Source organism: Felis catus, chromosome F2 (assembly GCF_018350175.1).
Source record: "Felis catus isolate Fca126 chromosome F2, F.catus_Fca126_mat1.0, whole genome shotgun sequence".
Lineage (NCBI taxonomy): Eukaryota > Metazoa > Chordata > Mammalia > Carnivora > Felidae > Felis > Felis catus.
The window spans coordinates 80,400,685-80,427,308 of record NC_058385.1 but is presented as its reverse complement, the minus strand read 5'-3'; the positions used below and the strand labels follow the sequence as shown (position 1 = coordinate 80,427,308).

Sequence of the window (26,624 nt, the reverse complement as noted above, 5' to 3'; positions counted from 1 at the left end):
CTAAAATGCAGGTGCCAGGCAGAGGTGAGGGTGTGGGGAAACAGAGTGCCCCATGCTGCTGGTAGGACGGTGTGGCTTCTTCAGCTCCCTGACGGGCCGCATCTGTGGATACAGATGTGTGTGTGTTGTGATCGAGGGACTCTGCTCCTGGTCCCCCCCCCCCCCCGCCTTTCCCAGCAGAGGTGTGTCCGTATGTTCACCAGAAGACACGAGTGAGAGAGTATTCTGGTGAAGTTCGTTTGTTTCGACCATTCTTGAAGCTTGGCTTCCTGAGCGACTAAATCATTTTATGTTTAATTTTTTTTCATGTTTATTTATTATTGAGAGAGAGAGAGACAGAGCATGAATGGGGGAGGGGCAGAGAGAGAGGGAGGCACAGAATCTGAAGCAGGCTCCAGGCTCTGAGCTGTCAGCACAGAGCCTGACGTGGGGCTCGAACTCATGAACTGCGAGATCATGACCTGAGTTGAAGTCGGATGCTTAACCGACTGAGCCACCCAGGTGCCCCATCATTTTATGTTTAGAGGAGGAAAAAAAAAGAGTGTTTATAGCCGTTTCCTCATCAGGGCCACAAAGTAGTAATAACTCTGATGGCCTTTCGCGGTGATATGGGCTGTCACACAGGGCAGCCATGACCGACCTTCAGCTGCTAGCTGGGCTCCACATCGCAAGCATTTGCCGCGAGTGAGAAAAAACCAGACATAGAAGAATGCATTCTGTGTGAGTCCGTGCACATCAGGGCAGCCGTCGAGGGGAGGTGTGAGGGGGTGCCGCCCGGCCCAGTGGGGGACAGTGACTGCTGGCCCTGTGCCTTCTGGATGTCTTTCCTGTCCTGTCTCCTTGCGGGATCACTGAGCTTCAGACAACAGACGTGCGTGTTCTTGTGCTGAAAGGTTTAAAACCGTATGCTTAAAAACTGTGATTGTTTTTTACCTTATTTTAAAAATAATACTTCGAGTAATTGGTTATGTCATACTCACAATAATACTGTAATTACAGACTACGAGTTGAGAAAATTACTTCTTTCTAATTGTTCTATTTTCTGAATTGTTTTTTAGATATGAATTGAGAATTCGTTATTTGCCAAAAGGATTTCTAAACCAGTTTACTGAAGACAAGCCAACTCTGAATTTCTTCTATCAACAGGTATAGGAGGGTACTTTAATACACCTTTTTCTTTGTTTCTTTGAATCTTACGTACTACATGGTTTTATCTTAGAATTAGATTAAACCTAATGTTCAGGAAAATAATAAATTTGGCACAGTATGGCAGTGAGAGTCTTTTAACCAGTGGGAAATTTTGAATTTTTGACACTTTGTGAATTCTTGTATGCTTAGGCAAGTCTTAAAAGAGACTTCTTTTATGTGGAGACTGTAAGTCCTAAGTGACTCAACCACTGGCTTGTCTTTGATTCAAGTATAATGGTCATGCCTGAATATCAACAGATTTGTCGGGTACAGAATTTATTGTCAGAGCCAGCTACATTGACATAATCTCAAGAACAACTTGCACAGTAAAGCCAGAATGGACTTTTTTTACATTGAGTAACTTGCTTTTTACCCCTTAAAATATTAGGCAATAAATACCTGTGGCATAAAGGAACCAACACAATTTTATGACCAAATACTTGTTAGTTTTAGTGATGAGCATGGGGGGAAAAATGGTCTGAATAATATCCCAACATTTGCACACCATTTTGCAGGTAAATGCACTTGGTAATGTTTTGTTTTAATAAAAATATGTATTAAATGTCTGCTGTGGGTCAAGAACACAGATGAAATAAGTGAATTGCACGTTAAATTCGATTGAAGGTGCAGTGGGTGAGGATCTCCTGTACACGGTACTTTGCGTTCAGTCCTCTACTGTTGGTGGCCACGGGCCACGTGGTCGTACACAGGAGGGTCTGCTAACCCAGTGGGTGGAGTCCAGGGGGTCTGGAAAGTGTCACCGAGTCCCCAGCTTTGTAGATGAGGAAGAGCTGTACTTGAGGAAACCTGGTGCATTTAAAGCTGAGCTCAGAAGTTCTGAGAAGTGGGTGAGGGAGATACAGCCCACATCATAAAAAGGGAAGGTTCTAGGCTTCCTCCTGCAGAATAAAGGGAGCTATTTAAAGAATTTAAGTGGTGAGTGGCTTGACGAGAATTTTCGTTGTTAAATAAGATCACACTGATGTGATGGCGGCATCCGTCGTGCATGGGATGGGTCTTAAGGCTGCAAGCAAGTTAGGAGGCTGTTCAGCCATTTGGGCAAGAAACGGGGGAGAGAAAGGTCTGACTGTGGGTGTAGGCAACTTTAGTGGATGGATTTGATAGGACCGGGAGGCTGATCCAAATGGAGCATGAAAGTAAAGAAGAAAGAGGTAGATTGTGTCCGTCCAGGTGCCTGGTGTCAGGAAAGAGGCAGGGTTCAGTTACATTCAGAAGTAAGGTGGTAGGGCGGTAGGTGGATGTACTTCCCAATGTGAGAAAACTGGGTGTTCCCCCTTCTCAGATCTAGGCTGTGAGAACAGGAGGCTGAGGTCGCTGTTTCCCGGTATTGGGTCTGTTTTCCTGTCTGTGGGGTGGAAGCGCCATTGGAAACGGCCAGTGAAATGCCAGTGGAAATGTGGGGTACCAGACTTGATGGGAGCCTGGCAAGGTTTACCACGATACGGAGATGCACGGGAAGAGGGCGTTTGCGTTTGGCGAAAAGGAAAGAGCGAAGCCCTCTTTAGATTCCGCCTGAGATTGCTGGAGGCCCGTTTGTACCGCAGAAATGATTTCTAGATTACAAACCGCTCCTCGTCTGTGTTTCCACAGCTCACCCTTAGCAATCTGGCGAGCTTTGAGTCGAAGTGAAGGAGGTGACAGGAGAGCTTAGTTAACTGACAGGTTTGCATCGTGTGTTTCTCTCTTGTAGATGATATTTATCACTGTTGGCATAATTTCCTTGAAAAAACCCACCCCCTGAGGAAATCTGTGACTACTTCAGTGACACGGATTTCTGGAATTCATCAAACAGGCCTCATTAGCTCACGGCCACTACAGGCCGACCTCGCAGTTGGTGGCGTTCTTGTTCCTTCCACACTATGGCTAGGTGTCCTAGTTGTTCCCCGTAGGAGGCCTTGCTCGTATCTCTGATTAAAAGCACTTCACATGCTGGTGTGGCCCCAGTTTTCTCTTACTCATAGGACGTGTCTCGCAGCGGCCTGCATTGTTCGGTTGAACGGCCTTTATGAAAAAACCCCGGAGGGAGTGAGCGTGCACGCGGTAGCGGCCCACTGTGCGTTTCACGGCTCCGTGAGTCTCCGCGTGCTTACCTGTCTCACCTGCTCAAATACCGATGAAGCGAGGTAGGATTGTCTGCCACACAAGTGCCCAGGCATGGTTTGAATCGCAGTCCACAGGCGGCACCAGACCTCTGAGCGCTTGGCATCTACCGTTTACCTGTCACGACGCGAGTGGGGCTGCACGTTCCGGGATGGCGCGTGTCTCTCTTGCCTTCCTGTGTGCTCTCCACATGAGCTCCCGGCCCCTTCACCCCCCGCTCTGCTTTCTCCTGTTCCTACAGTTTCTCTTCTTCAGCCTGCCCTCTTTTTAACCTTTTACACTTAGTTATACAGTTTTAGACAGTCCCGAAAATATTCTAAAGCATCACTTAAACTATCTCTCCCCTAGTAATTCCTTTCATTTCGCATATAATTTTGTAATATTCTCCCAAGTACCTGTATTTTAAAAGAAATACAAGTGTAGCTGTGATCCCACCCCTTCCCCGTGTCGATGGCTCATCCAAGCCGGTATCTCAGGCCTAAGTGACAGGAAACAGAGGGAGGTAAAGGCGGCACTCAGACTACAGGGGAGGAGGACAGAGGGGCGGAGGAGAATGCTGTTAGTTGTCACAGCTCCTGATCGGCAGGTACGGGAGGGGCCACGAGCATGGCCCTGAACTTCCGGTTGGGATGTGGCACCGCTGGCGGTTTTGTAAGTAAAAACAGTCGAATATTGGCAATTTGATATTCAAACTAATAATTCTCCTTCCAGGGGCTTATTCTAAAGAGGTGAGATTCACACACGTGTAGGTACAGGACGCTCTTTGGAGCGTGGCAGTAACAAGTCGGAAAGTGGAACCGTGGCAGAGGTCTGTCGGGAAAAGCTTGGTTAATACATTCCTCCGGGTTTCAAATGTTCGCATCCACCCTGAGGAGGGAAGCACAGCTCTGCTCACGGAGGGGGAGGCTCGCCTGTAAAATGCTGGCGCGTAGCACAGGCTGTGCGTAAAATGCGTAAAACATGTAATGTCCACTTATGGGAAAAAATGGATGTATTTGTACTTCCATTTGTTTTGGAAATAGTACGATTTTTGCCCTGCTGCTTCAGTAAGTACTTGTCTATTCATTTGACTTCTTGTGGTCACATCGAGTGTGGCATCTGTCCTGTTGCGGGTGTGGACATTCCGGGGCTGTTCCAGTAATCTGCGTGTTCTCCTGCGCGGGCAGCACCCACCTTGGGAGCAGCCTTCGTTCCGCTGTTGCAAAATCAGTTAGGAATTCAGAACGTTCTCCTGCTTAATCGTGCACGCGCCTGCACACACACAGTGAATACAATTTTGGCCCTTCAGCTATTTATAGCCAAGGTCTATTCAACTGAGAATGGAATTGAAATATTTTGTAAGAACTTGAGTGTGGAAATTGTCACTGAGTTCTGAGATAAATTATCTTATACAGGCCTCAGAGCCAAATGACACCCATTCTGTAATTTCTAAAATCTTTAATACTTGATTCAAATAAATAAGATGCATACATATGTGCATACTTATATTTTCACTGAGTTCCAAGCTAAATGAGTCCATTTTAAGGACCCATTTAAGGGGTTCAGAATTTGATAACATTGATTCTTTTTTTTTTTAATTTTTAAAAATGTTTGTTTGTTTTTGAGAGAGAGAGAGAGAGAGAGAGAGAGAGGGAGGGAGCGAGGGAGGGGAAGAGAGAGGGAGACAGAGAATTGAAAGCAGGCTCCAGGCTCTGAGATGTCAGCACAGAGCCTGACACGGCTTGAACTCATGAACTGTCAGATCATGACTTGATCACTGAAGTTGGATGCTCAACCAACTGAGCCATCCAGGCGCCCTGATTCTTTCTTTTTTTTTTAAATGTTTATTTATTTTGAGAGAGAGTGCGAGCAGGGGAGGGACAGAGAGAAGGGGAGAGAGAATCCCCAGCAGGCTCCACACTCAGTGCGGAGCCCAGCATGGGGCTTGATCTCACGAACTGCAAGATCATGACCTGAGTTGAAATCAAGTGTAAGATGCTCAACCAACTGAGCCCCCCCCCAGGTGCCCCGATTCTTTTTAATTGTTTAGCTTGGTAACATCTGATACATGTATCCTTTGTAAGTTATGATGCTTAGTAAAAAAAATGAGTACCTGTGATCCTACTCCCCAAGAGAAGAGAGCACAGCTGATGTTTCCCGGTCTGTGTCCCTGTCACATCCCCCCACCCCTGCCCCTCTACTCCATGCAGGTAACTGTGGTCCTGGGTGTCCATTGTCCTTTGGCTTGCTTTTCTTTGCTGGTTGTGACACTGTACAGTGTGTGTGTGTGTGTGTGTGTGTGTGTGTGTGTGTGTGTGGTTCCGGTCTAGGGTAACAGCTGACCTGACATCTCCCTGCCCCCTCTGCATCCCAGCATCGGCCAGACCAGGACTTTGGTTTGGTTTTGTTTGTTTGTCACCCAGCCATAGAAGCCTTCCAGAAGATGTTTTTTTTTTTTCAACGTTTTTTTTTTTTATTTTATTTTTGGGACAGAGAGAGACAAAGCATGAACGGGGGAGGGGCAGAGAGAGAGGGAAACACAGAATCGGAAACAGGCTCCAGGCTCCGAGCCATCAGCCCAGAGCCCGACGCGGGGCTCGAACTCACGGACCGCGAGATCGTGACCTGGCTGAAGTCGGACGCTTAACCGACTGCGCCACCCAGGCGCCCCCAGAAGATGTTTAAAAAATGTTTTATTCAGCATTTTTAGTTGTTTTCAGTGAGCAGATTGTTCGAAACATTTGGTCCACTGTCTTGGTAGAAATATATATGATCATAAGGCGATTTAAAAATGTATTCCATTTGGTTCATTTCTCAAATAATTCTGAATTGTGGTTGGAGGGTTCATTTGATACTAGTTGTCTAGTCGTTCAGACTCTGTTTAGACTTGTTTCATCACCCAGCACAGGCTGAGATTTTGTCAAGATTCCAGTTTTGCTTGAGGAGAATGCGTCTTGGATTGTTGAGCACCGAGTGTGATGAAAACCCATGAATTCAAGGTTGTTAACAGTGTCGTTCAGACTTCCTGTGTGGCTCATAGTCTTTTTCTTGCTTGAACAGATGTGTTGCTGGGTACAGGGCAGGGCAGGAAGTGCTCTCTCACAGAGCTTTGATGTTTATTACTGCTGTTGAGAGGTTGACTCTCATCCTGTCTTTCTTTGAATGTGATCTGTCCTTTCTCTCTGGGCAGCTTTGAGACCTTTTCTCTGTCTTCTGTGTTTCGCAGTTCTATTACAGACTAGGTGTGGGTTTCCGGTCATTTTTTTTCCTGCTTGATCTGTGATGTGCACCCTCTACCTGTGGGCTCGTGTCTTTTTATCAGTTCTTGAAATGCCTTTTGATAACCACTCAGACCTTGCCTTTTCTCCCTTCTTTGTTACTCCACCTGCGTTCTCCCTGCAGGACTATGTTAGAACCTCTCAGGCTACACTCCCTGTGTAGCCACTTCCTTCTCCTGTTTCAGCTCTTTGCCCCCCGGGAATCTGAGATTCGGATCAATCTGTCAGAACACCAGCTCTTCTCCCCCGCAAACACTTGGATGTGTAATGCATTTGCTGAGTTTTTATTGAAGTTTTGTGTCCCTTCCCCCGTAAGAAAATCTGCCAGGCCATCTACTATGGCCCTTACTGTTTTCTGATTTTTCTGCCTTTTCTTTCTTTTTTATTTCATGTAGAGTTAATGTCTCTTCTGAATCTGAGATTCTTGGGCTTTGCATCTGTTCTGTCGGTGGTGGCTTACACTGACTCTTACTCAGTGATACGTTTCCTTGTGTGTTTGTTATGAGCTATTATTTTGCTGAATTTCCCATGTGGGAATCTATAGGATCTAGCTTGGGGATTAATGAACACTTCTGAGTGTTACCTGTTGTTATTTCTATTGTAGAAGAATAAGTATTTTTATTATTTTGGCTCTTTTATCAAGGTAGATACAAAAGTATTATGTTCAATTCCTCTCTACCACCATTTCAATTCCATGAAAGAGAGAACACTTATAATAATCTATTTTAATTTAATTTAACTCCTTATTTTGAAATTCCATCTATGCCCAACTGTTCTTTATACCCCTTATTTTGCATGGTGTCATGAAGGAAGCATGTCGGTGGACTGTGCTGAGTGTTGGGTTACTAGTCGGGGATTATTTTGCAGATGCCGTTTTGTTTAAAGATGTAAACGTGACTACTACCCTGAGATACTACAAGTGATTCACTTAAGTGTTTTTGACCTATTTTAGAATATTTTGAAAGCTATTAATCGGCACACTCTAAAAATAAACTAGAATCTTGTTATAACCCTATTCACTGTAGAGCAGAAGTTTATGAAAGTAAGTTTTGATGTGAAAGCTAACGTCTCATTATAAACCAAGGGAAGTGTGTCTTACCCTGATACAAATTTGTCCTTTGCCATATAACATTTTATTCTTTATCACTCTGAAATTTCATTTGTTAAAGGTGTATTTGATTGGCACCCTTTTGCAAATAGTAGTGGCCATTAGTTGAAAGAACCATGTCCATGTTTAGTCAAGAAATTGTCATATTGACTAAATCTGTATTGATGCAGAACTTGTATAGAAATCGTTTGGCACTGGTGAAATTTTTGGCACTGGTGAAATTTTCAGTGCTTAAGATGCATCGGTCAGACATGGGGCTGTCCTTTTTTTTTCTCTTAAAGATAGCTTAAGATTAAAACGAGTACAGGGGTGCCTGGGTGGTTCAGTCGGTTGAGCATCTGGCTTCAGCTCAGGTCACGATCTCATGGCTCATGAGTTCGAGCCCCGCATCGGGCTCTGTGCTGACAGCTCAGAGCCTGGAGCCTGCTTCGGATTCTGTGTGTCCCTCTCTCTCTGCCCCTGACCCACTCGCATTCTGTCTCTGTCTCTCTCAAAAATAAATAAACATTAAAAAAAACCAAAACGAGTACAGTTGACCCTTGAACAAGGCAGAGGTGAGGGGCGCTGACCCCCTGCACAGTCATAAATGCATGTACAACTTCTGACTCCCCCATAACTTAACTATTAGTAGCCTAGTGTTGGTCAGAATGAAGCTTTACAGAAAATAGGAACAGTTAACGTGTATTTTGTACATTCTATTTGTATTATATACGATGTTCTTACAGAAAAGTAAGCTAAGTTAGAGACAAAAAGTGATATTCAGAAAATAAGAGAAAATATATTTACAGTACTTACTGTATTTACCCAAAAATCCACACGTAGGTGGATCTGGGTGGTTCAAACACGTGTTCCTGTGTCAACTGTATATCCATCCATTTTGTCCTAAAAACACTGTGACATGATGGTGACTTCTGTGGCAAAAGGAGCACCAGCAGGAACCTGAGAGAAGATCCAAAGGGCAGGACTGTAACTGAACTCCGTGGCACAGAGTCTGGACTTGGCTGTGGAGACACGTGAGGCTCCAGGGTGTACGGCTTCCTGTTGATCGGCCTGCCTGTTCCTTGTACTCCCATTTTGTTTTTACTACTTTTTATTCAGATAATTGTGTCATCACAAACTTATTTCTCTATCCGTATTTTCTTGGCTGTAAAGCTTTCTGTAAGTTAAGCATCTTGAGAGAGCAGCTCCAAGAGGGAGATTCTAGCTTAATACCTGACATTTGCAACTCGAGAATGATCAGCTGTCCTTTTCCAGAAAGAAGGCAAAATAAATGTAAGTCTAACGTGACTTATTAGACGGTATATTTTCTGTACTTATTTAATAGATTTAGTAATGTACATTCCTCCCTTCTTTGTCCACTCCCATATGTTTTTATTGATTCAAGAAGCACTCATGGGGGCGCCTGGGTGGCGCAGTCGGTTAAGCGTCCGACTTCAGCCAGGTCACGATCTCGCGGTCCGTGAGTTCGAGCCCCGTGTCGGGCTCTGGGCTGATGGCTCAGAGGCTGGAGCCTGTTTCCGATTCTGTGTCTCCCTCTCTCTCTCTGCCCCTCCCCCGTTCATGCTCTGTCTCTCTCTGTCCCAAAAATAAATAAACGTTGAAAAAAAAAATTAAAAAAAAAAAAAAAAAAAGAAGCACTCATGTTATTGAGGGCGTAGGTAAACCTGCATATTTATATTGGTCAGCCCACATTTCTTGATCAACCTTCTGTATGAAAGACTTCAGAAGTGCGAGGGCACTGGAAATTTGCCTTCAGTCCACCATGGGGCCTTTGACAGACCTCACACTGGTAGGAAGACCCCAGTCGTGGAGTCCCCAAAACAACCCTCAAGCTCAGTCACTCGCTAGGACGATGTACAGAACTTGGGTTGTTTGAAAAAACTCACGGCTATAAATATGGTTCTTGCCACAGAAGGAAGTCCAAATGCACCCTATCTCTTAAAGCAGGAAATTGACATTGTCATGTACATAGATTAGTTTAAAAAGCCAAACACCAGTTTTCAGGGGTCTTTTCTTTGAAGACTCTTGCGGACGTGCTGGACTTGAGATCAGCACGACGACAGTGGTCAGGAGAAGCAGGCAGTATGCGGGAAGCCGCTACATAGGCCCCTGCAGGCAACAGGCTGACGGGGTGGGGCTGTGTTCCCCACCTGCCCCTGGTCTCCTTCCCTGTGACAGAGCTCAGAGACGGTGTGTGCACACACCGAAGCCTGACTTACAGGGGTTGGCGGGTCTGGTGTGTGAATCCTCACTCTTAGAACACTTGCTGTGTGACCTTGGGTAAATTAAGTTTTCTGACCTTTATGTGTAAAATGGGACTATTGACCTTGAAGAGTTACCATAAAGATTGTAAGTGACGTGTGATGGGTGCCTGGGTGGCTCAGTCGGTTAAGCCTCTGACTCTTGGTTTCAGCTCAGGTCACAATCCTATGGTTCCTGGGTTCGAGCCCTGTGTTGGGCTCTGCGCTGACGGTGCGGAGCCTGCTTGGGATTATCTCTTTCCCTCTTTCTCCCTCTTTCTCTGCCCCTCCCTTGAGTGCACGCGTGCTCTCTCTGTCTCTCTCAAATTAAATAAACATTAAAAAAAAAACAAGAAGAAACGTGTGGAGCACCTGGCTCAGTACCTGGGCCCTGGTGAGTGTCCCTCAAATCATAGGGAGCTTTGCTGTTACCACCTTTCTTGTTAGGCTTGTGCCGAGACTTCACCCGGGGCGATAGTGGTGCCCCACTCACGATGATGCTACCACAAGGGTGTCGTAAGGCATCACACAGAAGGCGGCCTGCCAGCGTGCTCCGTGCATTTACTGGAAGCAAGTTTGTACTCATACGCACACCTACGTGCTCAGTAAAGGACATCCGTATTACAGATGAAAGCAATGAATTCCGCTGGGAGTTAGTAGGAGGTGAAAGGTAGTTAGGAAATGTCTTAGAAATGAACACTGAGTGTATATAACCCAGAGTCCAGAAGTAAAATCAGGATGCGAGCATGCTCGGTGGTTTCGGAGGACACCACCTCTGGAGGGACCCTCAGGGAACGTTAGTGGGCTCTCTGTCAGTGCTCCTACAGAGGGAGGCGGCCACAGGGCTTGTGGTAAGGTTGCGGGGAGCTGAGGGTCTGTTGCGATGGCCCGTTCACGCGGGTCACTCTGCAGGACACATCAGTCACCCCGGGCCAGGGGCACACAGCTCCGAGAGCCAAGGGCGGTAGACTGTGTCTCAAGGAAAGCAGCTCTCAGAGCTTTTAAGTCATGTTCAGAGAGGGATCTTCTACAGAGATGGTTCAATTAGAATTTGCCCTTTTTGCGTTTCTGCAACTAACGTGAATTTGGTTTTGATGAATGAAATAAAGCACGTGTTGTATTTTTCCACCTGTGAAAACTGTTTAGAAATTGTTAAGCTTTAAGATAAGTTTGTTATGATCACTTTTACTCCTCATGTTATCGATGCTCTGCTGTGGTTTCTTTGAAGTCCACACCAGACCATAAACCGAGATCAACAGTTTCAGTCAGAACAACCGTGCTATTTCTCTCACTCCTGTAAACACATGTCTGGATTTATCTCTTGGCCTTTATTTCTTGTTCAATAATAAACCTACTTCTGATGCAAAAACTTAGTTTTTAAATTTGGGTTTTTTTTGTTTTGGTTTGGTTTTTTTTTTTTTTTTTTTTGGTATATAGGAGAAAGGACCAATTCAAGTATAAACAAAGTGATTCTAGAATTAAAACTTTTTACTTCATTTCGTGGACTGAGTAAATCAGTCCCACTGACTCAGTCTTCAGTGCCCACCAACTGCCACATATAGAAGTTACTGTCGCTTCCTTACATGGAAAATAGTATTTACACACGGAGGTACCCAAACCCCACCTTGAGCCCTTTATTAATTGATTCATTTGCCCGCTCATTCGTCAGGAGATATTATTGACCAGCTCGCTCTAGGTGCTAATGCAGAACATGAGGCAGAGGTTTGGAGAGGAAACGGTGTTCAGATCAGAAGTCGCAGATGGCTGGCCACTGCTGGGCGAGTGGCCGTCGCTCCTCCCCTGCGAGAGAGGAGTGAGTAGATGAGCACCGTTCACACCGGGTTCTAGAGTCTCAGTACGCTGACGAGGATGTTCCCGTCCGAAGACTTTTCTCTTCCCTGTAAGAAAGACTGTGGCGAATCAGCTGGAGGAAGTGGGAATCCGTGTGTCAACGCACTTCCTAGGCAGACGCTGCCGAGCTCCCGGGCAATCTCCGCTCACCGTGCGAGGTTCGCCGTCCTGGACTGAGGCCGAGCGTACGCTGTCGTGTGGTTTCTCCTGTTGGTCAGCAGTAGGCGTGGACAAGGACGCGGTGGTTGGTTCCTACGTGTTGGTGTTGCCAGGCAGGCAGAATAAAGGGTTGATGACAGACTGAGAAGTTGAGGTTCTTCGTGAGGGAAAGTCGTGATGACAAAATCTCTAATGCAAAGGAGACAGTCATGAACTGGGGGGTAGAAATTCTTTGACCGGGTGAACCGACAGGCTAGGAGGTAATAGTTGAAGAGCAGGATCTTTGGAATCTGTTTCAAGGGCCGAGGTCAACACACTTTTTCTGTAGTGGGCCCAAGTGTAAATATTTTAGTGTTGAGCCAAGAGGCAAAACCAAGGCTTTTGGAAATACTTCTCTAGTAAGACACGAGACGGATTTCCACAAAAGTCTGCGTGGGCCAAGTTCATAATAATCGAGTGCAGTTTTCTGTAATACAGGCCTGCTAATGAGAACAATGCAGTTCCTTTTAGGGGCGTGGTAACACTTCACTAACCGAGGCTCAGAATAGTGCTCCCCATCATCGAATTGGTTGCAGGTGTCGATCTCTTAATGCTAATCTATGAGGAGATTTTACATATTTTGTCTTGGGAGGTGTCTTCACACTGACAGGTGCTCTCAGAGCTGCCGTCAGTCCCTCAGTTACTTTAGTTGAGCGTAATCATTACGCAGAAGATGCCCGTGGAATTGTTTTTAGATTCTGCTCCTTGTCTTAGATTTTCCACATGTTAAGACTTTGTGGATTAGTCACTTACACATGGTAGCGAGGTGGAGGCCTGTCAGTCGCAGGGTTAAATGGATTTTGAAACATGTGAATTTTCTGGGGCGCCTGGGTGGCTCAGTCGGTTGAGTGTCGGACTTCGGCTCAGGTCATGATCTCACCGCTTGTGGGTTCGAGCCCCGTGTCGGGCTCTGTGCTGACAGCTCGGAGCCTGGAGCCTCTTCAGATTCTGTGTCTCCCTCCCTCTCTGCCCCTCCCCTGCTCAGGCTCTGTCTCTCAAAAATAAACGTTAAAAAAAAAAAAGAGAAATATGTGAATTTTCTGCCCTGGCCATTTGGGTCCAAAGAATGCTGTTGGGACTGTAGTTTGAGTTCAGGAAATACATCCACTGCAAGTTTGCGGGGAAATGGAGATCCCTTCTGGTTTTCATTCAGATGATGTGAGTTGCTTCTTAAGTTGAAGTGCTCGTGGAGTATATGGGTTCTTAGTAAGAGCCCGTTTTATTTCTTTAACCACTTTTTGGCATTACTTATTTTCATATCCAGCCTCTACCATAATTATTGACACAGTGGGTGTAAAGGGCCTAAAAGGCACTCTAAAAGACAGATCACGGATCTACAAGATCTAAAAGACAGTCACGGAGCGAGTACCTTTGCAGTGTGCTCTTTAAAACGGCCTTGTTTCCCCGATCCCTTCCCACTGCAGGTGAAAAGTGACTACATGTCGGAGATAGCTGACCGGGTGGACCAGGACATCGCTTTGAAGCTGGGCTGCCTAGAAATACGGTAAGGTGGCAACTGTGCATTGAGGGCTTTGTTCATCATCTTCGTTAGTTTTGGAAATTATCCAGCTATCTCCATTTTTCTCATAAAGACTATTAATCAAATACCGAATAAAATCTGAGATTTTGAATTAGGTTGTCAGTGCTTATTTCAGGAATCTTCACGTCTCTTAAAGAGATGTTTCATTGTAATTAGAATGGCGTGATTCGTACCATTGCGCATGGGTGAGCAGGTGTGAGAGCGCACCGCAGTGATTTCCTGTGGTGACAGGTGTGCGATGTCCCAGTTGCCAGCCGCTAGCCAGTGGGTACTGAGGGGTGCCGTGTGCGAGTGCACATCACGTAAATTGAGACATAAAGAGCCACATGTGGCCAGTGGCCACCGTGTTGCAGGTTTAAGGGAAGCGGAAATCTGAGAATATGTTTCTTATTTCTGAGAACGTGTGTCACCATTTGTCATACGTTATCTCCTATGCTACCATTTTAAAATTTGAATAAAAGAATATTTTACGGTTTTCAGGTAGGCTTTCAATTAAAATTTACTCTGGGCTGCTAGTTTAAGAGGAGTTGGTTAAACTAGCCAAAATTTAATCACATGTTCTCAAAACAGTGATAATTCCCCCCCCATCACCATTTTTTATATTGCATAAGGCTGTTAGATAACATTTTCTACGAGGACCCCAAGATGGTTAAGCGTAGCTCTCAACTCCTCCTGAAAATGTGTCTTCGACTGTCACTGTATATCCAAGTAACAGAGGCCGTCCCTCCCTAGTGTCCACACTCCTGCTCCACTCCCGGCCCTTCCCGGTGTTACTTAGAGGTGTCTTTGGGCACGGTTTTCTTACTACACGGTCGTGCCGTGTGTTGTCTGCAACAGGGCTCAGGAGGCGTCAGCTTGCACGTGAGTGGTCCAGGTACCGCTCCGGCTCCTACACAGCTCTCTCCCTCCCTCCCACCCTGGCCTCCTGCGGCACGTTTATCCGTCTCCTCTGCGTCCTGCTCGGTACCAGTGGCTTTATTATGAAATAAGATGCTGAAGAAAAAGCTTGACAAATTAGCCACCCCACTAGCCACCCTTCCTTCAACCCCCACCCCCACCCCCCACCACGGATAGAAAGCAAGAGAACAAATTATGTGACCCAGTTGGGGCCCTTTTTAATTTTTCGTCTCAGTCTACTACTTTCCATCTTAAGTAGGCCAAAGAGAAGCCAATTTAAAAAACAAAACCAGTATTTCTATTATTACAGACAGGTTTGAAACAGAGTCTTCTTCTATGAAATGACTTGAGGGGATGTGCAGTGTCCGTGTCTCCCAAAGCGTCTCCCACAGCAGCTCCAGCCGGGGTTTATGCTTTTGTGTAGAGGGAATCCCCCCACCCCCAACTCATGGCAGGTTTTGTAGAGACAGGATTTGGTTCCAGCAAGACCCGAAACTGCTTGAACGTGCAGTTTGGGGTAAGAAGGTAGAATTCAGACCGTGAACATTCAGAGTGGTGGACGGCACTTACCCAAGAGGAGCCCGGCCCCTCTGTCCCGCCAGAGTATCTGTCCCGTTACTGCCCGTGCGGTTGGCCTTCGTGGCACACGTGCATCTGCAGCAGTGGGCGTGACCCTCGCCTGGCCGCAGCAGGAGTCCGCTGTCCCTTAGCTCGTAGGTGCAGTCTCTAGAGAAGGGACGAGGACAGCAGGCAGCGGACCTGGAGTCTCGTGTCTCCTCTTTACCAAGAGTCAAACCTGCTTCACGTCAGAAGAGAAAGCCATATTGTCCAATAGGGACGAAGTCTGTGTTAAGTGACCTCGGCCTCACTGGGGCACGGGAATGATGCTGGAGGTCAGATCCGGTCTCTGTCACATAGTTTATCGGGCGTTTGCGGCTGAGCCACAGAGTGGTTACTGTTTAGCAACATGGAGATTCCTCGTAGTAATTCCTCGTTTGTGTGTCTTCCCCGTTTTAGGCGCTCGTATTGGGAGATGCGAGGCAACGCGCTAGAGAAGAAGTCCAACTATGAGGTGTTAGAGTGAGTACCCCGTGCCGCGAGCACCTTCAGACCCCGGGCTTGCTGTTTACTTCAAGTTCGCTTCAGAACCTGAAATACTACTGCTTCTAAAACCATTAGATCTGGAAGAAGGAAAGTTTTTCTAAGGAAAGCATTCTTCATAACAGCAATTGTGTGAACTGACAGTTTAATTTTTTGACAGATGTCTTCAGGCCATTGTATCTCTGTAGATTGAATCACACTGGGGTGAAGTTTCACTTGTGGTTCGCATCGAATTCAGAATTACCGATTCAGCCTTTATGTATATTCTCCGGATACATTTACAAAGGGTTTTTTCCAAAACAGAGTGAGAAGTGTGAGTTCCTTTTTGCTCATGTATCGGAATATTTAGAATAACTGGAAAATTTTCTGATAATGGAATTAACTTATGTCTTAGACTGTTGTATTGGTTTGTATTAAATGCACGTGAGCCATGCTGGAGCCTGTGTCTGGGGAGGCTGGAATTCTGTTCTTCATCTTTTTGATAATTAGTGCGGCAAAAGAGAGTTGATGTTTATTATGTCCCGGTAAAGGCCACTGTTAGCTTGATTAGCAGTGGTGCCACGTGTGGCCAACACCAACTTTTTCTGGCTCTGTTGTTACTGAACTAACTCCTTGTGGTATTTGGGAGACGTGGCAAAATAAAGTAAAAGGTTGTCTGTCACTACCCTGCTGTGATGGCAACTTGAACTGACTCCACATGTTGCTTGGACTCTCTTGGAGCCCGACCCCTGCCACACAGGGGAGGACCCCTGCCATTTTGACAGCAAGATTTTGCAGGGGAGGTGGGGTCATTTACATATAAAAGTAGAAAATAAACATTTTTGGAAATTAGTTACAGAGCAGGTACAACCATTTGAGGTAATAACTGGTTGCGGTAGATGCGATGGTTATTTTTTATAATTGACGTGAGCCTCCTTTCTGCCAGGCTGTGAGGGCTGAATGAGTACCACCTGGGCCGTCTGTCCTGTTTGAGGCTCTGAGAGCCAGTTCACGGCCTGATTTCTGAATGCGGTGTGTCCGCCTGGGGTCCGTGACCGCGTGCAGCACAGAGGACACTTCCCAAGTGCTCTGCCTGTGTTTATCTGAACGCCATCTATACGTATGTTGTGCCCCTTAACGGACAGGGTAGGGTGAACAGCAGTTGGTTGGAGATGAGTGAAAGAGTTGAGATCAGCTAGGATGTCTGAGCAGGCAGAATTATTTTAGGTAGAATTTTTCCTGACGTTTAGTAGACGGCGTAGAAGCCGTGATGCCATTAATAACCTAAAAACAGAGCAACTAACATTCGCTATGGTTTCGATTTTTGTTTACAATTGCCACATTCTTCAGCCTTCCAGACTCTTGGTGCTTAAAATACAGACGACCAGAATCGGAGGAATCACTGAGCATCTTGTCTTAGACGATACTGGGCTTGTCCCCAATTCGAGTGGAGGTTCAGGAAAAGCAGGAATAGTTTTACCTATTTGGTTATTTGATTATTTGGTTGGTTGTTCCTTTGTCCATTTAGCTTTTACTCATTAGTTCACTTAACAGACATCACTAGGCACCTGCCGAGCCATTGGCCGCCGAGTGCCGGAGATTCAGAGATGAATCATGCAAACTGTCTGCCCTCAGGAGGCTCGCAGCTAGAGGCTGGGCTCCGACAAGTAAGCAGGAGCGTGGAGTAGTGTGCTAGAAGCTGAACTAGCAGTACTTGGAGGACGCATGGGGGGCCTGGTACTTGATGTCTCACGTGGTGTCACAGCAGGTGTGGTCACCCCGTCTCGGAGAAGGAATGTGGGCAGGTGCAATGAGACTTCGTGAAGGCGCAGAAACAGGAACAATCAGCAGCTAGAAAACCCTCAGTTCGCTGTGAGGGGGTGGGTCCTTCTTCACAAGGGCTTGGTCCTTGACATCGGCGGCCGGCTGCTGGGCCCTCTTAGGCGGGACAGTGGTTCGAGGAGGTTTGTGATTCAGAGCTCTGTATTTGCGGGATTGGAATTTTATTAATGAAAATTAAAAATAGAAGCAAAGAACCAAGACACCTTGCATCCCCCCTGTCCACTTGAGAAGGAGCGAGGCTGTGTCGTGGGCGTAGCGGCCCCAGCAGTCAGGAGGGCGGTGGCCAGAGCTGGAGTCTGTGTGCCTGGCTGGCTGGTCGACTTGGGTAAGGAGCCTAAGGAGGGATCCCAGGGCCCTCCTGGTTTCTGTCCTGGGCCACCAGGGATACTGGTCACAGGAAGAGGTTCTGTTTGTGGAGGAGCTAGTTCTGAGGGAACCTGCATGCTTCTTAATTTTTTTAATGTTTATTTATTTTTGAGATAAAGAGAGCGTGAGCAGGGGAGAGGCAGAGAGAGGGAGACACAGAATCCGAAGCAGGCTCTGAGCTTTTCAGACACAGTGTCCGACGTGGGGCTCAAACTCACGAACCGCGAGATCGTGACCTGAGCCGAAGTTGGATGCTTAACCAGCTGAGCCACCCAGGCGCTCCAGGAAACATGCAGGTTTTTTAAATGAAAAGGAAAGAGAAATGTGGGCTTAGGGCTAGAGGGGTGAAAAGCCAGCGGGTAGGTAGATACGACGATCTGAAGAGGTCTGGCCCATGGTGGATAGTGCCATGAAGTCTGAGAAGGTCCCGGATTATAAATCACCTGGCAGTTAGTGACAGGGTACAGAAGCCACCTGTGCACGTCCTTGGGGTCACCACGGAAGCCCATCTTGTTGCAGTGACTGGGAACAGATGGTGTGAGCCATATCCGCCCTGTGTCTGCGAGGCCACAGCAGGAACTGTGACGTCACGGGATGAAGGGAGCCAGGCATACTGTAAAAGGGACACGGAGCACAGGACATCAGGGGCCCAAGTGAGACCTCCACGGACTGGGCATTGACGCATCTGTAGCAGCGGGGACAGATAGTTGGAAGAAGGAAAATGAAGAAGCAGGTATCCGTCAAGGCGGGCTGGCGGCTGCTCTATTTGCAGACAGGAGTTTTCAGTTCGAGGTCTGTTTGAAATGAAAGTCAAAGATCGCACTAGAGTTGGCATAAAGTTGGCTTATTTGTAAAGATTACAGAAATTGAGGTGACAGGAGCAGAGGACCCGGGTGGGGCCCCGATGGGTGGGCCCGGGAAGTGGGGACTGTGGGGTACGTACTGTCCAGGCAGGGGCCTCTGCCCCTGTTACGGGAGAAATGGGCGCAGCACAGTTTCGGGATCACGCGCCTTGTTGGAGCGTGTGGGGGGAAAGCGGAGTTAGCCGTTCCGACGAGGGGAATGTCCCGTGTTCTTAGCAGGTCTGCTGTTTACGTAGAGCAGACACGCTAGGTAAGGAAGAGCGGGGCGGATGTGGGGGCTGGAGTTCGGGGTGTGACCGTGCTGCTCCCTGCGTTGCTGTGGTCAGCCTCCCTCTGGTGGGCCCGCGAAGTCGTGTCACTTGTGTGGCCGCCCTCTGTCTGGGCGACGGGCCGGCCGAGACGCTCCTGCGGCCGAGTACCTGGGCCCAGGTCCTGCTTGCACACGGACTGTCCTCGCTGTGTGCTCCGGGGTCCTCGTGCGGACTTGTGCCGGCCCCGACTTCATGTTTGCCCTCCTTCCCGCTGTGATCACGGTCCGGCCGGAGCTCGCCAGGCGGCATGAACACCATATTGTGTACGGTCACTGCAGAGTTTTAGTAAGAAGAAAGCATGTAAAGGAATTTCAGAGTGCGTCTGTTAACTTAGCTTTGAGCCTTTGGAAAGAAATAGTTTTTACGTGTGTCCAGAGATAGTAATACATTCCAGCCGGACAACATCGGAACCACCCCATCACCTAACATAAAAGTGGGCGGATCCCAGCAGTTAGTATCAGCCACCTTCGAGGTCTCAGTCTTCATGAATATTCTTAGCGCATGGAGCACGTGGTTTAACAGACGAGCAGCCTGGAGACACGTTTTCAGTGACTGCACGTCAGCGCCCCCGTCCACCAGACGGGTGAGGCGCACGAGGCGATGTTCGTTTGGCCTGTTGGACAACAAATAGTAGCTTGTTTTATGTACTTCAGGCCGATTACTGTTGAATGCCTTCCCATACGTGGGCCACTTCATATTCCTTTTTTTTTAATTGGCTGTATTTCTTACCAGTTTTTCCAGTATATTTATGTTTTTTTCTTAAGAGGTTTTTGTCATATTAACTGTATTTATAGTATTTGTTCTGTATGTTCTTCCCAAATTGCCTTTGTCCGTCAACTGCGACCAGACGGCTTTCATCACACAGGACTTGTTCTTATTTTGTGTTTTATTTTTTGTGGGTTTTTTTGAGAGAGAGAGGGAGAGAGAGAGAGAGAGCACACACGCGACAGGGAGAGGGGCAGGCAGAGAATCTCAGGCTCCAGGCTCTGCGAGGAGCTCAATACAGGGCTTGATCCCATGACCCTGGAGTCATGACCTGAGCTGAAATCAGGAGTCATTGACTCCACTAACTGAGCCACTCAGTTGCCCCTTTTTTTCTTTGTTTTTTTAGTGTAGTAAAATGTGCCAGCATTTTCATTTCGGTTTTGAATTTCAAGACTTGATGTTTATTCTGGTTTGTCTTAATTTTTTCTTAATGTTTGTTTATTTTTGAGAGAGAGAGACAGACCACGAGCAAGGGAGGGGCAGAGAGAGGGAGACACAGAATCCGAAGGAGGTTCCAGGCTCTGAGTTGTCTGCACAGAGCCCGACACGGGGCTTGAACCCACGGACCCGAGATCATGACCTGAGCTGAAGTCGGACGCTTAACCAGCTGGGCCACCCAGGCGCCCTAGACCCGATGTTTATTCTAAAACCTTTGTGGATTTATTTCGATCTTCACATTTGCAAATGTGCAGATAATTTTTTTAAGGAGTTCTTTTTAAGGGTCTGTGTGGTAACAGCTTCTTTGGCTTTTGTAGAGACTGTCTTTGTTGGCTGGCGTAAGGTCATTTCCTTCCAGTCACTTACTAGGAAAAAATTCAGACACACAGCAAGTTGAAAGGCCTGAGCAGCACGCACATGCCTGTCCGCCGCCCAGACTCTACTGTTAACCTTCTGCTGTATGTGTACAGCAGATAGATGTTGTAGTGTGCTTTTAAAAGTGCATTTTCTGTTTGTTCAAGCTTGTGAGTGTCTGTCTTTCCTGGTATTTTGTCTGTCGACCTGTCGGTGACTGAGAAGGCGTGTTTCTCTGTGTGACGGGAGCTCTGCCGATTTCACTTCATGTTTGCTCTGTGTTTGTGCCTTTTTATTGGAACACACAGAGTGTTTATCTTCCCGAATCTCCTGTCCTCGTTCAGTTTCTCTTGGTGTGCCTAACCGTGCTTTCTTGTTCCGGGGGGCTTTCCCCCCAGAGTCTGTTTGGTCTTCTTTAGGTTAGCACTGGCCTGGTTTCCATTTCCTTTTCTTCTACTGCCCACTTTTTCACATCCTTATACTTTCAGGCATGTCTCTTGTAAGCTTCATAGAGCGGGATTTCTCAAATCCAGTTTGCTAATTAATAAATCTTTCTTTTAACTGATGGGTTTAATATATTTGTGTTTATTAGTATGACTGATGCGTTTGGACTGGCTTGTGTTGTCTTTATTTCTGTTGTCTTTATTTTTTTTTTTAACTTTGTCTTTCGTGGAGGGGATTTGTGTGTGTACATGTAAGTGTGTGGCTTTTTCTTTTTGATGTCTGTTGGTTTTCTTATTCCAAACTTTCGTCTCTAGTGATTCAGAAATTTATAAACCATTTCTGTTCTTTTATTAGTTACCCTTAGGTTTTGACCTTCTATGTTAACTTAAGCACACCTAGATTTAAAATTATCTCGGGTGCCTGGGTGGCTCAGTCGGTCGAGTATCTGACTTCGGCTCCGGTCATGATCTCACAGCTTGTGAGTTCGAGCCCCGCGTCAGGCTGTGTGCTGACAGCTCAGAGCCTGGAGTCTGCTCTGGATTCTGTGTCTCCCTCTCTCTCTGCCCTTCCCCTTCTTGCACACACTCTCTCTCTCTTAAAAATAAACATAAAAAATTATAAATAAATAAAATTATCTTAATCCTCTCTTCTGTAGCGCAAGGACCTTGGGACACCCTGACTCTCTGTGGCTCCTTCCAGCTCGCGCGCCGTTTCCCTTATGTTAGTTCTGCCTCTGCTGAAAGCCCACGTGTTAGATGTTATGATTTCAGGCAGCTGTTGTTGACTTGGCTGCACGCTTCCCATTGTATCTCTCAAATGTTCTTGTGTTTACCTCAGCCCACTCTTCCGGTGTCCCCCTTGACACTTGTTCCTTGTCCACGCTCAAGGGGTGACATTCTAGGACGGCTGCTGACACATCTGCCGCCATTTCTCTGTGGCTGCTCTTCCAACTTCACCCCTGCCTTGAGCTTGCGTTCGTCTCCTCGCCCAGCTGGCCATGGGACGGACTGCTTGGCTCTGTGGATTTGCATCTTTCATCTGGGAGGTGATGCCGTGAGCTCTGGAACTGTCGGCTGGGACATTTGGACCTTGGTAGCTCTGAACCATTTCCCATCTCTGTTTCTGTCTGTGTCATGAGTGTGTCCTGTCCTCGGATCTGTCCTTGGGAAGCCATTCGTCTTTCTGTCATACCTCGTCAGCTCAAGTTTCGTTTCCCCGCTGATACTTTTCAGTTCTAGAAGTTATTTCCTTGGGATGCGATCTGCTCTTTGTCCAGGAACCTCTTGCTGCACGTGCGTGCATATGATGGTGCCAGGACTGTGTCAGTCCTCTGTGACTCTGACTCACTCAAGCCTCCCAGTGCCTTGAATCAGAGCCCGGTGGTCCGAGCTTGGGCAGGCGGGGCTCCAGGGGGCTTCTTGGACAGCCAGGCGTGACAGGCTCAGCTGCACCGCCCTCGGGTCCGGGCCCCGCACGGGTGCACGCGGCCGGCGGTCCCGGCACTCCTCACCCTGGCACGGAGGGCCTGCCGGGCGAGGTCTGTGCACCCACCTGCCTGTACGCTCTCTGCTCTAGCTCAGCCGGCCTTCTGGCGTCGGTTTCCCTTTTTCGTAAAGTATATTATTTGGAAAATCTTTTACGTGTATCTTTGGTGGTAAAGTTCTGTTTCTGTCATCTTGAAAGGTGAGTAATTCTAGGTACTTTCTCAATACTTTAAAAATGTGCACGGCGGTCCCCTGCGTTGTCTTCCCGCACAGCTGCCGGGAAGGCTGGGGCCAGGGCTTTAGATGCGGTGCCGGCTGAGGGTGGCCCGGCTCTGAGCAGACTCTGGCCGTCCTGCCCCAGGGACCTGGCCACCCCAGGCCTGCGGGGCCTTGGCTTTTCTCTTTCCTCCTGAGCGCTGCTGGAACCACTTAGGAAGGTGTATGTTTTGTCAAAGAGAGTGCAGAATATCACATTTCCTATTAGTCTATTTAAGGGTTCTCTCTTTCCTTGCCAGTAAGGAGAAAAATTGTGCAATCGTCCACATGTTGCTTAGTTTCTGTCAGGAGATTTAAAGACAATCTCCTTTGTTCACAGCCTAGTGGAGAAGCCCCCTCCAACTTTACCGCCCTTCTAAATAGCTGTGTTGGATCGCACTGAAGGCCACTGGCCGGTTTCTAGCACTCTGTAGGGACTTCTCTGGTTTTCCTTCAAGCAACCAAAGAGTAAGTCTTTCTTTCCAGGCCTTTGCAACCTTGGCAGAACCAGAGTGCCCTGTCTGCAGGCAAAGGGGAGACATGTGGCGGTGACCCCCCTGGCCTGGGATCGTGCCCACCTGCGGACGCACGCTTTCAGGGCACGGGGCGTGTGCAGGGATGAGACTCCATTTACGCCTTTATGAGCACAGGTGGGGGCGGGAGAGGAACGCGCTGCCACGGGAGGTCAGAGCAGAGATTTGAAGAAAAATGTTTTGTCCTCAAGGTTAACAACTGCATCGTGACAATGACAGGTTAACCAGAATAAGCTAATACAACTGGGTTTAAATTACCATTCTGACTGTGATATTGTTGAAGAAAGAATTTTACATACCAGTGATTCTTCTCAAAAACTACAGAATTGTGAAAAAATTATTTTAAATGAACTATTTAGCTTTTCACTTCTGCTCACTTCCTTCTTAAGTGGTTTGCCTTTTTAAGAAATGTGTTCTCAGTCGTCTTTGCATGTAATGTATCTCTCTGCAATTGTGGGTGTCCTTGTCTCTGTCCTCTGCTAATTGTCAGCTGCATGGATGGGGGCCCTCCTGCCGCCCCAGCACCTAGCGGTGTCTGACGTTTATAGGTGTTCCATCCATTGGCATTTCTTTTCTTTTTTTTTAAATTATTTTAAGTTTGTTTATTTTTAGAGAGAGAGTATGCGCACGCACAAGTAGGGGAGGGGCAGAGAGAAGGAGACACCGAATCCCAAGCAGGCGCTGTGCCATCAGTACAGAGCCCGACTAGGGGCTTGAACTCCCAAACAGTGAGATAATGACCTGAGCCGAGATCAAGAGTCGGATGCCTAACTGGCTACACCACCCAGGTGCCCCCCAGTATTTCTTGAATGAAAACAAATTCATGATTTCAAATTAACTGAAGCAAATTGTAATTTTGCACTGTTTTCGTTGTCTTTTTTCTTAATAGCAATCTAGTGCCTTTTTAGCTGCCCGTGTAATAGATCAGAGAAGAAGCCGCTGACAGATTTGGCATGAATCGACAGTTCTTGACTAAGACGGAAGGTCATCTCTCTTTCATACAGAACAGGCCTAGGCGGTCAGCGCTCGTCACCAGGGTGCCAGGCCTCTTTAATCTGGCCATCCCGGCATCCATGGCCTGCCACCCCGTGACCCAGTCACATTTGTACTCCAGCCCCACAGAGGAGGAAGAGGCGGGCATTCTCTCTGTCTCTCCTCCCTGCAAGGACACGGGTGTGTGCAGAGTACTGTCTCTTGGAGGGACAGCGGCTGAGTCTCAGTCACATGGCCACACCTGGCTGCAAGGGAGGAGCATGGTACTGGACCCGCCCAAAAGACAGCCGTCTCTACTGCAATTAGAGAATTTTTGTATTTATCAGTTTTTAAGAGGCCTAAGGTATTTTAGAGGTTAAATATCTCAGTGGTATTTTTATATTAAAGATGCTCAATTCTGAGAGTTTTGGGGCAAGGATGAGAGAGATACTATATGAAAATGCACACTTTAGTTATATTTTTAACATCAGTTTTGGTTGCTTTTTTTTCCCTGGGCTTTACATCTTTGAGGAACTATGTCCACAGAGTATTAGTTAACCAAGGTCTCAGTGTTGTCAGAAGTAGTGCGAAAGGGGAAATAAATTCATCTTTGACGGAAGAACTTCTTGAGAGTGAAGCTAATTCTGTACTCAGGTCTCCAAAAGCCTGCTGTGTTGTGGGTCTGTAGACTTGGAGACACGTGTGCAGGTCAGGGCCGCTGGCTGGGAGTGTCTAGGCAGGACCCGGTGCGCTCTGGAGAGTTCTTCTTGGTGCGTGGTAGACCCAGGGGTCAAGAAGGCGCTGAGGGAGGGGAGGACTGCTGGGGCAGGCGCCTCTGCACCTGCCGGAGGGAGGGGTGTGGGCAGCACTGGGACGCGGGTCGTTGGCCCTGAGACGTGGGAAGGCACAGCTTTGTTTGAAGTTGAGCAAAAGGGAAGGAGAAGGAAGTCCTGTCCATCAGTAGTGGTTTAAGTATTTCCTGTGAAGGACAGAGGTAAATTCAACATTCATCAAGAGGATTCTGGTTTAAAATTCATCACAAATACAGTTTTGAGTCCCAGGAACCCTAACTCTCAACCAGTATATTTACTGGTTTGGGAACCTTGCTGTCTGACGGCACCTTCCGTGAGGTTGGCTGTTTACACTGGGTCTCACTTGGGAAGAGGGAGCTTGTGGTTCTTCTGCCCGTTATCTGATGTGCGCCCAGTATGAGCAAGAAAACGAGCACAGCCTTGCTCTCCTGGAAGCTTCAGGGGAAAAGAATTTGCGTCTTAGAGACTAAATGGCTAGAAAGCTGCCATTCCTGAGAGCAAAGTGGGAAGAAGAGGGCTCACATGGACAGGCGGTCCCAGCTCCCTCCCGGAAGAGCTGCGGGCACCCTGCTCCTTGCTTCAGGGCTTTGGGAGGTTCGAGCCCCACGTGGATGTCCCGCAGTGGCCGTGTGGCTGTACCCGGCATCACCCCTGACCTTCCTGAAGAGCCCTTGGCCCGCGGCCCCGGGCCCAGGACGGTCAGGGTGCCTCCAGTCCTGGACCCAGCGCAGCGGCCTACGGTGGCGGAAGTGTCTGTGCGCCCAGCCGGCCCCATGAGGCCACTGAGCCCCTGAGATGTCGCCCCAGCGACAGGGAACTAGATTTTTATTTTGTTGGTTTACTTGCATTTAAGTTTTAGTTAGTTAATATATAACTTCAGGAGTAGAATTCAGCTGAGTCCTCACTTCTGCCCAACACCCAGGGCTCATCAAGACAGGTGCCCTCCTGGGTCCCCATCGCCCAGCTAGCCCATGCCCCACCCCCTCCCGCCATCAACCCTGTTTGTCCTCTGTTGTTGAGAGTCTCTTGTGGTTCGGGGAACTGGATTTTTAGATTAATTTTAACTCATTTAAATTGCTTCACATGGCTACTGTAGTGAACAGTATGGCTCTCACCGAATGTTACTATCTTGTCAGCTGTCTGTAGGTTAGGAAGGTTCCTTTGAACTCGTGTGGAAATTGAAAACCTTGTGCTTGAGTCTGGGAATTGGGGTTTGGCAAGAATCTAAAAGGTCCTTGTAGATAATTTTTTGTCAAATGAATTTATGTGAATTTAGGACCTGCCCTTTGACAATCATTTATGTAGTAAGGAACTACCTCACAACAAAGGTCTTATAACAAAGTTGTATTGTGTTTAAGATGTAGAAGTAGGATCTGTTCGATTCACGTCGTCCGACAGTTGTGGAGCTTGGGTTCCGGTGAGTTCTATGGCTCCAGAAGCCAAGCTCGAGCCTGCAGATGAGCGGGCCCGTCGTGACCAGAGCCGGGCGCACGGCTTGCAGAGGCGGCCTCGTATTGAAAGTGGGACAGGCTGCCTGTTCCTGCGGGGGGTCCTAAGAGAGGGTCTAAATTTAGGTGTCTGTAATAGGCCCTCCCTAAAACCTAGAACGCCTGAGGCGCTGCTGAGGTTTCTGGCGTCCCCACCACGAAGCCCAAAGCAGACTGGCTTCCTGATTACATGAATGGAAATGTGTTGTTGTTGAATT

The 26,624-nt window shown here is 47.5% G+C and overlaps 1 protein-coding gene across 28 annotated transcripts in view; it reads left to right on the top strand.

The window, feature by feature from the left end:
• PTK2 (protein tyrosine kinase 2) overlaps nt 1-26,624 on the top strand; it is a 258,384-nt gene that overhangs the window by 111,883 nt on the left and 119,877 nt on the right. For all 28 annotated transcript variants that reach the window (XM_045049564.1, XM_045049561.1, XM_023248624.2 and 25 more), the window contains 3 exons: nt 1,059-1,146; nt 13,388-13,467; nt 15,418-15,480. In XM_045049564.1, coding sequence (XP_044905499.1) covers nt 1,059-1,146; nt 13,388-13,467; nt 15,418-15,480 — 231 coding nt within the window. The remainder of the gene's footprint in view (nt 1-1,058; nt 1,147-13,387; nt 13,468-15,417; nt 15,481-26,624) is intronic.